General features: G+C 35.9%; 1 protein-coding gene across 1 annotated transcript; it reads left to right on the forward strand.

The window, feature by feature from the left end:
* Positions 1–8,573: 8,573 nt before the first annotated feature.
* On the forward strand, positions 8,574–10,827 carry LOC135587593 (H/ACA ribonucleoprotein complex subunit 4-like). The gene has a single exon (XM_065079172.1). The coding sequence runs from the start codon at positions 8,669–8,671 to the stop codon at positions 10,532–10,534; it is 1,866 nt and encodes a 621-aa protein (XP_064935244.1). The 5' UTR covers positions 8,574–8,668; the 3' UTR covers positions 10,535–10,827.
* The last annotated feature ends 1,933 nt before the right edge of the window (positions 10,828–12,760 follow it).

A 12,760-nucleotide genomic window follows, 5' to 3' on the forward strand; every position in this document is an offset into this window, starting at 1 on the left:
GAGCAGCTAGTAGTAGCAACAACAAAGGATTAGTTTAAAATAGTTATAGTAGCACTGCAAACGACAGCAATGGTAGTGGTAAAAGCTGCAGACAGTAACAACAACAATGGCAGAAGCTATAGATAGTAGCAGCGATAGTAGTAGAAGTTCCAAAGGGAGTCTGTCGGTGGTAGATTAACTTGCAATCCTCTCCCTTAATGGGTTAAGGAACTACACATGGAGCGACAATGGAAGAAAGTTACAGGCTCTTGCGAGGCCATCGGACCCATTTGTCGATGACAGAAGAAGGCTCAGTCCATTGCATCTGCGGTGGAGGCAATGGCAGCAAGTGTAGGGGGCCGAAGGCAAAAGCAATACTAGGGTTGACTTGAGATCACGTGGGTGTGAAGTGTCGCTTCTGAAGGAAAGTAACTATGTTAGTTGGTTTAATCGAACCAACTACTGTTGAACAAAACCAAACTTAATGTCTGGTTCGATTGCAGTATTTGAATCGGCCACTCGCTTGACTCTTGGGTTCCGACAAGCACTCAAGCAACACCTCATTGAAGTGTACTGCCTGGTCTATACACACGAGGTACTCGGGTCTCGTCTCACCTCACTCGACTGCTTATCTAAATCACTAGAGGGGAATAAAACTAAATTTAGTCGTGTAGAGTTTTCTTATCGTTCAATGACTCATAGGTGAGTTTCATCCCCATGGACCTCTTTTAGTTTCTATTAGATTTTTATGACTATTGTCCTAATCTTATTTATACGGTTTTACCATCTTTAGATCATGTACATCATGTACCGACATTAAGATACAATTATAATCAATCAAAATGAGATATCATTATCATGATATCAACATTTTCAACATTATCTTTATATTCCAATAAATTAGATAAGTAGGTCCTTTGTTTCAAGCTTATTCTACCATCATTTTTCTCTCCCTTGCAAGCCCTCCCAAGAAATGTTACTGTGGTTGATTGCCGTGTGCAGAGGTGGTTTTCTTTATCTAATATTGCACTCGTAAATCATGGGCAAGTATATGTGACCCATTGTTTAATTGATTTTACGTGTTGTAACACATTTGGGTTCTTGTAGCTATGATCAAGAATTCTTGAGGCGTTCATACCTTGTAAAGTTTTCTTATCCAAAAAGATAAAACTTATATTAAATCACAAAAAAAGATCGATTACAAACTTTCCCTACAGCATAATTAATCATAGGAAAACATTAAAAAAAGGAAAAAAAATCGAAAACATAGGTAACACTCATATCAACAAGAAATATATGACAACAAAGTTGAATGAATGTCTTTAACTACATTATGTGACTTATAGCAACCGTAGCTCGTACCATATTGGGTATATCATACATATTATATTTCCCTTCCAATAAGCCAAGAGCCTCGATCCATTCATTTCTCTATGCACAAGAAATAGAAAGAAACCTAGAGATTTAGGCAATAAGACCAAAACATATATGTAAGTCAACGACCATTCTGTGAAAAAACAAGCTACCTTGCACACACAACCCCATCAAAGGCTGCACTTCCGAATCTATGACGGACCTATAATAAGATTCTGGTTGTCTCGTATCCCAGGTGATTGTATTTCCTACATTGTAATCGAGTGTCCACTGTGTTTGTTTTGGCTCACTATATGTATTGTTATGATCAGCATTCTCTAGACATCGTACACGAGCACTCCCTGCCTGTTGAATCGTTTAATTTCTTTTGTACTTACATGAGTTGCAACATGTTATCTGCCAATTTTTGTAGTTTATTCGTATTTTCTTTTGTGTCGAAGTCAACATGTTATCTGCCAACATAGTGTTGAATATTGTATGCCATCTGATTCATTTCCTTGTGCAAAGTCTTGTTAAGCTGGAATAGATAGTATTGCAGGTGGTGTTCGATTAGAGAAATTCTGGAATGTGAAAATTCTGTGTGGCTCAAGTTGTAGTAGGTAGGTGATGTAGGTTTCACCAAATATAATAAATACATTTTTTGAGTGCATAATGAGGACTAACTGTACATGCCCAGCAGCTTGGCTTTGTTATTTAATATTTTTCTTCTTAGTTTTTACTGTTCTCATCTTAAACTTGATGTCAGAGGCCAATTAATTATTACAGCAGCTTGGCTTGGTTATAATTTTGATGTTTTTCTTCTTAGTTGTTACTGTTCTGATTTACTTTTACTGGGTTTATCAACTATATTTATTCTCTTTGACTTCATTTTGATGTCAGAGACCAATTAACTATGCTTTTTCTTTGCTAATGCTCTCGTAGCTTGCGGCCCATTCCAAAGTTCTTTTAGATCGAGAGCTTAAAGCCGTTGTCTTATTTCTTTCGGTCCAGTGGGACTTCATCCACTTAACAACTCGGTGGATCTGCTCAACAATGTGGTGATGCTTCATCTGCTCAAAAAGAAGATAACGAAAACAGTGAATTGTTCATGGTATGTTAATTATTAATAGAATACTTAGATAATGAATAAATACTATGCTTTATATATGCTTAAATAATCAGTTTTTCGTCCATATATTTTAGGTGCCTGTCGATATATTGCTTCTTATTTCGCTATATGCATGCATGGTGGTTAACTGTTAGGTGATAACAGAGAGATTTCTATAGCAGATGAGAGATTTCCTCAATTGCATAAGAAAATCTTGTTGCTCAGTTAAGAAAAATTCTCTCTTTCACTATGTATAAATAGATATTATATACCTTGAGATGTGCTTTCTTTTTACCTTTACAATTTCACTTTCATTCTATCACTTTATCTCCTTTACCATTTCATTCTTCATTCTATCACTTTATCTCACTTTTCATTCTATCATTTTCACTTTATCTTCTTTACAATTTCACTCTTCATTCTATCACTTTATCTCACTTTTCATTCTATCATTTTATCACTGGATTACTTATAGTAAAAGGGAGGGGGGTTTGGTTTGGGGATTCAGGTTCCCAATTTCGAAAAAGAAAGGATGCACTTCATAATAGAAGCATAAATCCTAGTAATATATTTTTTAGATTTGGTTGATTGTTGTTCGTGAAGCCTTACGCAACTTCCACTACATTTATCGTCCGACCCACTTCATGCATAATTCTGGACTTATTATTTGGTGTTTTTAGATTGAAATATATGAAATCCATCTTTTGTTAATGGCTTCAAATTATAGTTCTAAATTAAGATTCTGTATCTTCTTTGGCATGAAATTTATTCATATTAATTATTTTGGTATTTATTGATTTTAAATTAAAAAATACTAGTTTATTAATATCTTAATTCATCAAAGATAGTTTTTGAATCTTATTAATTATATATCTATTCTAATTAAATTAATCTTGAAAGCTTGGATTTTACATGCTTATTTTTATTTTTTCATAAATAAAATTATTGTTTTAGAATATATATATATATATATATATATATATATATATATATAATATTATTAAGAAAAGAAAAAGGGCATATATGTGAGTTTGACTTAATTAAAAGTGAAATAATTTATGATATCACTAAGTTAAATATTTGTCATGACCTAATTTGATAGGAATACTGGCCTATTAAATTTATTGAGATTGGATCACTAGCTTAAAATGCTTAGACACCGATTAGCAATATACTCATCAACCTCTTATAAATTAATTTAAGTTTTATCCCACTTTATCATTTTATAAATAAAGAATTCAATAATTCATGAACCTTTAATTAAATAGATAAAGGTCATAGTAAATTAAGATTAGTTATTAATCTAAAATAAGAATTCTAATAATTATTAAATCATAGTTAATCTAAATCAAATTATATAACTTTTAAATGTAAAAAAAAATGAAATCTAATATAATATTAAAAATCAAGAAATGTAGAAGATATTATCTCCCTCAAAGATTGACTCGTGCTCCTCCTCTTCAAAGGGGATCTTAGCTCCTTATTAATGAACAAGGAGAGGACTCTATTTGTTTTCAAAAAGGTTCTTGAATAGAAGAGGGAAGAGATTCCTACTTGGGTTAGGAGTCTCATAAAAAAATAATTAAATTTATTAATTAAATAATTAATTTTATGTGCTTCCTAATTCATTGAGTTTGATTATGATTCAAACTTTTTTTGAAAGTTATATTGTTATCAAAAAATCAACTCAAAAAGATGTATTCTGAATTTAAATTATTTGGGAATTAAGTTCCTCCTCCCTTAAACAAATTTGGTACCCAAATTTGATCTTACCTTGATGATAAGGATTTGGTCAAGTTAATAACACTTTATGATCTATTTGGAGAAAAAAATTGATAACGAGAATAACTCTAAGAGAAAAAGATCTAGATTGCTGGTTGAAAAAAGAATTCCTTATCACATAATGACAAAGAAACTTTTTAAGCAATAAGCTTGGACTTTTTGGCTATGTAAGCTCAATTTCTTAATGTTTCTCTTCCTATATCTCTCCCTGTCTTTTTCTCCACTTTCTTAGGATGGTCACACCCCATTTATCTTTAGTTGTATGGGGTAAGACTCTTAATTAAATAAGATTCTCAATTAGAGTTCAATTCTTAGTTCCATATAAGCGACTCCTAGACTTATAATTGAATCTTTCAATTCAAATCTAACTCCTAGTAAACTAAGAGAGATTAAATTTAGTATAATGTTGCTAGGACTTCAATCAGAACTCAGACTTGGTCTTAAGTCGTGGCTTGGATTTGACTTATGTTGATCGTCCCTGATCACATCACAGCTCCCTCAATTTGACTATTCAGCTCATGTTGAATAAATAATTAAAAATAAGAAACAATGCTTCGGCAACTTCTTTCGTGAGCCATAATATTGAACTCAATTTTTATCCTTTGCATCATACTTCAAAAGCTATTTTGATATCTTATCTTTTAATAGTAATATTCTTTTTTTTTTTTTTATGGTGCCTTCATTCAAGTCTTCTCTTAGTTATTGACTAATTTATTTAGCGAAGGGAACATTTTGCTTGGCTTATCATCTAGCATCAATAGTTCAAACACTATTTTATTTTTCACATCACAATTGAGAGTACATCTTTATATATCAAGGTAATACGAGTTAGCAAGCAATGTCTCTAATTTACTTTAAGACTTTAAATGATCCATATTAGATAGGCTTAAATTTTTTTTTTCTTCTTTTAGTTGTTCCTTCCAAAAAGGTAGCCAACCGAGGTCACCTTAGAATCGACTTTTAATGTAGTGTCAATCGTATCGTGCTTTATGTTTCTTCTGAGCTCATTGATGCTATTATCCAACTTCCTTATGCACCTGTTAGATGTACTCGAGAATTTTTTAAGATCGTAGTACTGTATTGTCTTCGTTTGTGATGCTTAATTGATCATAAATTACAAATCAAAAGAGTTTTGGGGTAAGTAATATAAATATGCCTTAAATAGTAATTTGGTCATAGAGTTGTGAATTGCTCGATTGAATGTGAATTACAGATATTATAGGCTTCCATCTTATATCTTTAAATGTGGAGAGTTGTATCCTAGTAGCAGATAAACCATTATGTGATTTACTACTTCAGTTTATATATCTGTTTGCAAATGAAATACTACGTTTTTATTCAATCAAGTGTTTATTATAGCCCAAAGTGATCCAAAAGTTGCTCAAAAGCCATCCATTTCTATCAAACATGATTGAACTAGGAAGCCCAAAGTCCATCCAAATATATTAAAAAAATAATCATGAAACTCATTCCTTGATGATCATATTCTTAAAAGGCATAAGTACTACTATTTTTGAAAAACTTATCAGCAATCACGAAGAGGTATTCATGACCCTTCTTCATTATGGGAAGATCACTTAAGAAGTCCATGAAAATGCTCTCCTATGGTATCGATAGAATGGGTAACGATATAGACAACCCTAACTTGCGGTTGGAGGTGTTGCATAGCACATATTTATTTATGAATCATACCATATCCTATTGCATCTAGGGTTAATAGACATAATATTATAGGTTTTGTGATGTCTTGGTCAACTTGTAACCTTGGATGTATGTGTCTCTTGTATCCAATTCATATAATCTATCTCTTTTGGTACATAAAGTTGAGTATTCTTATATAATAATATTTTTCAAAGTGTAAACTTTATATTTATTTATTGGTTTAGGGAAGGATTCAGTAATCATGATTCATTGTTTGAGCATATGTGAGAGAATTGATAGAAATATTAAAAGACAAGAGCAAATTGAAAGAGGAAAAGGATTTAAATTGCTTCGTGAAAAGGAGTGCCACAATTACAAGGAATTTCTCGAGCAATAGCTCAAAATTTTTTATACTTCACTCTAGCTATTACCTTTTTATATTTTTCTCTCCTTAGGATTATTGCTTATATCTTTTTCTCTCTCTCTATTATTATTGCCCGTAGGGCTATTGCACCCCTTTATTTATAGTCATAGAGAGGAAGATATCGATTAATCTCTATAGGGAGGTATCGAATTCAAGTCCAGCTTGGATTTGAGCTAGGTTTATTATCCCTAATTAGTTATTCCTATCTTGAGCTCCTCCATTCAGCCTTTGAACTCTCCAAGTCTTTCTCATACATACATACATACGGGCATAGTCATCATATAGACTCGGTTATACCTATATTTAAATAGATGAGCAAAGATTCATGATCAGAGGCCATGATTACTTGTTAAGTAGCTTGTTTTGTATCTTTTTTTTTAATTTGATTATGAGGTTGTGTTACTTTAGATATGACATCTACTTTATATGTTAGAATTTGCTATGTTTAGATTATTTATACAAGTATTTGAGTGAGCGATAATAAATGACCGTCTCTTTCCCAAAAAGATGCACACACTAAGGCTTATTTTAGTGTAAGTATTTTTTTATAATATGTCATGTAGTTTTTTTGATATCTTTGAAACATCTCACGTTGATATATCATAGATTGAATACTTACAACCAAATAGCCCCTATCACGGATCGAAAGCTTTCAATTAAATAGGAGGTAGTTTCCTATTATCGATGAAGAGGCCTAGATACTTGCTAGTAAGTTCTTGTAATTTATCATCATTCTTTTTGTTGAATATTATTGATAAGTCCAACGCTTGTGCTTTCATCTCTACCGAGAATAAGCATTAGCATAAATCTTTGATAAGCATTAAGTATCCTTTTTGCTTGATAGACTATCATGAGGCTATGCATAAGTTATTTTCTTATTTGACAATGAATCTTTTGCTATCCTTTAGGAACTCATATCACTGGAACTGATGGTATTCGATGATATCTTGGTTCCAAATGTATAAAATTAAAAAAAATTAATCATATATGGCGAGAGGCACCACTTCATATAATACATCATTGATGGCGAAACATAATTTGAAGATTTGATTTATCCTTAATTTTTTTTATCCAACCTAATGAATATGATTTCAAATAAATTATTATTTATATGTGTATATCAAGTTTGTCAAAACGAGGCTTTTTGATTGTCATTGTCTTATCGATGATTTCTTACTTCACCAAAATAATTTTATATATCCATCGGTACTTAAATTTAGGATTATTATTATTATTATTATCATCGTAAACACACCTAATGACAAAAGTATATTACATTGATGTATTTTTTTATCATCAACAGTCAAATGCGTTCATAATAAAATATAGTAAAACATAGGATTTGACATCCCTTAACAGATAATTTCTCATTACTTTGATAAAAAAAGATTGGATTTTGATTTCAGAATTTAATGTCAAATAAATAAAAGAAAAGAAAGGGAAGGAATCCTTGTTTTACATCATGAAACTCTATGGATGTTTTTGAAAACATATTTATATTTTAAATATATATATTTAAAAAAATAAAGTGAATATGCACTTGTATAATGCTCTGAATATTTAATCTTTATTAAAAATAAGTAAATATTTTTTATCCCAACAACTTATGCATCACCATAATCTATCTTATATATCTAGTAATACATAAATTTGTGTATCATAAACCCACCTAGTGACTCTTTTATCGTGAGTAGCCATTGTTTGGCAAAAGACACGATTTAACACCCCTACCAAATGTGAGTTCTTGTTATCACTCTTGATAAAAATAAAAATAAAAATAAAAAGATTGTATTTTGACCATCAAAATCTAGTGCGAGTTAGATGAAAAAGGGGAGGAATCCCTGTTCTGGATCGCCATGAAGCTCTAAAGGGCAACTAAAATTTAATTCCATGGGCTCTGATCGACCCGTGCCAGATCTCCCAGTGCACCACGAAACAGAGTTCTACCGGGCCTGTGACAATCCGCTAAGCGAGCGACAGATTCCGACCAGGTTGGCGGCTCCAGGAGACTGTTCCGTGGATCCGATTAGGGGTTAGATATGAAAGACTTTTAGGTGGGGTCCACAGTCTGGACGACTGTGCTACGGGATTTGAAGAGCTGAACAGAAGGCTTGCTTGGAGAGGATCCTTTCAAAACTCGGTTGACCCCCCGTTAGACGCAGGTGGAAAACTGGTGACACCAAAATCTAGTCATCCCCAGTGATGCAGCTCCATCTCTCGACACGTGGATCTTGAGATCCAGACAAGCTGATGGTTTGCTTAGCGGTCCCATCTAAAACCCCCGGCACTCCGCGTCGGACCCTCCCGCCGCTCCGCTCCACTCCACTCCATCCATCCCGCCTCATTCTGCTAACCCTAAACCCCTCCCCTCGCCCGCCGCCATGTCATCTCCGTCTCCCACCACCAACGATAACAAGAAGAAGAAGAAAAACAAGGACGACCATAAGTCCGCCGCCAATGGCGGCATCGAGCGCACCTCCCTCCCCTTGCTCCCCGCCGCTTGCTTTGGTGGAGACCAGGACAAGGACTACTTTATCAAACCCCAATCTTTCACCCCGGCCGTCGACACCTCGACGTGGCCGATCCTCCTCAAGAACTACGACCGCCTCAATGTCCGCACCGGCCACTACACGCCGCTCCCCGCCGGGCACTCCCCTCTGAAGCGGCCGCTCGCGGAGTACCTCCGCTACGGCGTCCTCAACCTCGACAAGCCCTCCAACCCTTCCTCCCATGAGGTGGTCGCTTGGATCAAACGCATCCTCCGCGCTGAGAAGACTGGCCACAGCGGCACCCTGGACCCCAAGGTCACCGGCAACCTCATCGTCTGCGTCGACCGCGCCACCCGCCTTGTCAAGTCCCAGCAGGGCGCAGGCAAGGAGTACGTCTGCGTCGCCCGCCTTCACTCCGCTGTCCCCGACGTCGCCAAGGTCGCTCGCGCCCTCGAGACCCTCACCGGTGCCGTCTTCCAGCGGCCCCCGCTTATCTCCGCCGTCAAGCGTGAGCTCCGCATCCGGACCATCTACGAGAGCAAGCTGCTTGAGTACGACCCCGACCGGCACCTGGTTGTCTTCTGGATTTCCTGCCAAGCCGGAACCTATGTTCGTACCCTCTGCGTCCATCTCGGTCTGATCCTTGGCGTCGGAGGGCACATGCAGGAACTGCGGCGGGTCCGCTCGGGGATCCTTGGCGAGAAGGATAACATGGTGACCATGCACGATGTGTTGGATGCCCAGTGGATGTATGACAATTTCAAGGATGAGAGCTACTTGAGACGGGTGGTGATGCCATTGGAAGTGCTGCTCACCAGCTACAAGAGACTCGTTGTCAAGGACTCCGCAGTCAATGCCATTTGCTATGGAGCAAAGCTGATGATTCCTGGACTGCTGAGATTTGAGAATGATATTGAGGTTGGGGAGGAAGTTGTGCTGATGACCACAAAGGGTGAAGCCATCGCTTTGGGGATTGCCGATATGACTACAGCAGTTATGGCAACTTGTGATCATGGATCGGTTGCAAAAATAAAAAGAGTGGTGATGGATCGGGATACCTACCCAAGGAAGTGGGGTCTGGGGCCAAGAGCACTAATGAAGAAGAAGATGATCACAGAAGGTCTGCTAGACAAGCATGGGAAGCCGAATGAGAAGACACCAGCTGAATGGCTCAGGAATGTGGTGTTACCAACCGGTGGAGATTCAATGGTTGCCAGCCTTGCTGCAGCACCAGAGTCTGTGGTGCAGAAGGAAGAGGTAGTGTTTGAAGTGGTGAAAGAGAAGAAGAAGAACAAACACAAAGATGGCACTTATAATGATGACGATGGTGAACGGCGGAAACGGAAGTTGGAGGATGCCGGAGAAGTTCCTCCTGTTAAGAAGGTAAAGATCGAGGGACTTCAAGATGCTATACTTGGTGCTGAAGCAAAGAAGGTGAAGGACGAGGTTGAGGAAGCACTCGAGGAGGAGAGGAGCGAGAAGAAGAAAAAGAAGAAAAAGAAGGATAAAGAGAGAGAAGCAGAGGAATTAGCTGATGGAGAGAAGATTGTAGAGAAGGTAAAAAAGGAAAAGGGCACCAAAGACGAAGGCAAAGCAGGTCCCTCTGATGAAGAGAAATCTATGGAGAAAAAAAAGAAAAAGAAGAAGAAGAAAAGTGAAGAGGTCATTGACAGTGAAGAAAACAAAGTGGTGGAGAAAAAAGTGAAAAAGAAAGAGAAAAAGAAAAAGAACTACGAAGCAGAGGAAACATCAGCATGACGAAGCAGATCATGTTATTTGGGGATGCCACTAAAGTGTTTCAGTTGAACTGCCTATGGTCATTTAATTGTGGTATATGCACACAAATCTGTTTCTCATTCTTGCAAATCAGATTTATATGATGTAAGGCACATGTTAAGCGCCATGGGTTTCGGCTTATATCTATTTGCCTTCCATTTTTCTTTATGAAGAATTTGTACGATTGAAGAGAGCAAATCACATGAAGATGTCTAAAGCCTCTGTTTTGTACTTTTTAATTAATTGCTGATAACTCATGTTCTAATTTCCTAGCATGATGATTAAATTTGTTATTGTTAATTGTGATCTTAGTATTTTTTGTGAATCAAATGTTCCTATTGTTGGATAAACAAAGTATTTAATCATATCTTTGGATTTGTGAACATAATATCTCACCTCTATTGGCGTTAATATAGATTCTGGACTTCCACACTATACCAATTTAGCTTTTAGTTAATTGTGATTCTCCCTTTCTAACCAAATCTTTTTCTTAATTCCTGCACTGATTAATCAAGCCATTGTTTAGATGTACGCAGTTATTGAACACTAAATTTTCTGCTGGGAAGTTTTTTTTTTATTATTATTGTGTGGACTTTTGTGTATTTCCTTGAGTTAATATTGTATCTCAAATTACTTTGAGCAGGTAGGGGTTTCATATATTTTTAGTAGTTAGGCTTATATCTGTTTCTAAAATTTTCAATTGAGAAAAGGTCATCTTGATACTGCTCATATAATATTATTTCATCGGTTGACTTCTGTTACAGGTGAGGATAATCATGTCATTCAGTATGTATTGTATGATATCGCTGCAACATTTACTGCTGTGTACAAGCATAGTTGATCAGTAGTTGTAGATTGGATATTGAATATTCATAATATTTACATTTTTTTGTATTGAAACTCATGATTCTGTAGTTTTAAATTTTCTGATAGGTTTTGGACATGGTTAAAATGAGTCTCTCATGACCTTGCAAAAAGCCTGTATGAGAGGTTCATTTTAATTAATAGGATCATGGACTGACATTAGAGCTGATGTTGCAGTTGGTCAGTTTTTGTTGCTGCTTGATAGTCATATAGCTCAGATATAACTATTATTTGTGTGATCGGAAACTGAGCTGTCAGATATATTGACCTTAAGACAGATTGATATTCCTCACAGTTTTACATCTGGTGACGACAAACTATGATAAACTTTCATGGCAATTTATTTATGTGGAAGAATCCTTTTTTGATCAACGGCAAATATTGAGTATTGTATTCATTATATATTGCTACTACCAAATGGTCATGTCTAGAAAATCCCATTACTTTTTCAAGCAGAATGAGACTTTTATGAATATTCTTTTGTCAGAAATCTTACACACATTGCTGCTAAAGTTTGGTGAGTTAATCATTCGGGCAATCTTAACTATTATGCTTTTATAAGTTTCCTTTTGTGCTTAGACTGTCTAGATATTTGACATGGAAACAAAGTGGTTTTGTTTGCTTAGGCTTCTCATAGGCCTTGTGTTCATACCTGTTATATATTTTACCTTTTAACCCTTTTTCCTGTTTGAATTATAGCCAACAACAATACCAAGCCAAAGATTCCTTTTGCTAGCTACTGAGGGTACATAGAGTTGATAAGAGACAGACATGTATTTTCCTTTTTTGAGTTCTGTAGTGCTTGATTTGAATTTGTAATTGAAAACTTCATAGTCGAGAGGTGCTCAAGTAGTAGGTGAAATTGAAGTTGGACTGAGCAGGGTAAGAAAATTACCTGATATGAAGTTCTAGACGTTTTGACTTCATTGTGCATGAAACAAGTCGAATAAAGCGTGCATTTCATGACCATGTTCGCATGATTTTTTTTCTTTTGTAGTTACCTTGTTGGAACTGCTAAACATTGTCTGCCTAAAAAAACATCCTGGTGCTCTTCCACTTCAAATTATGATGGTCATGTGAAACATTTGGCTAGAAACCAGCTCTTGGTGTTGAATCTTTTTTCTTCCTGGAGTGCTCAGTATAATGTACTGTTTTTCTTTACTTGTTCCACGTTGGTGTCTTCAGCAGTGGTTGATTTTTCTGCAGTTATTTGCCTGAGGCAAGATGACAAAGGTCTTAGTTCTTATCTATAGTTCTCTTTGTTGTGATTTCATAAACAGAATTGAAGGAAAATTTGACTGCTGTAGAATTTCTCTCAGGAAGGGTTTAGCTCTCTTCTTTTCA

Source organism: Musa acuminata, chromosome BXJ1-8 (assembly GCF_036884655.1).
Source record: "Musa acuminata AAA Group cultivar baxijiao chromosome BXJ1-8, Cavendish_Baxijiao_AAA, whole genome shotgun sequence".
Classification (NCBI taxonomy): domain Eukaryota; kingdom Viridiplantae; phylum Streptophyta; class Magnoliopsida; order Zingiberales; family Musaceae; genus Musa; species Musa acuminata.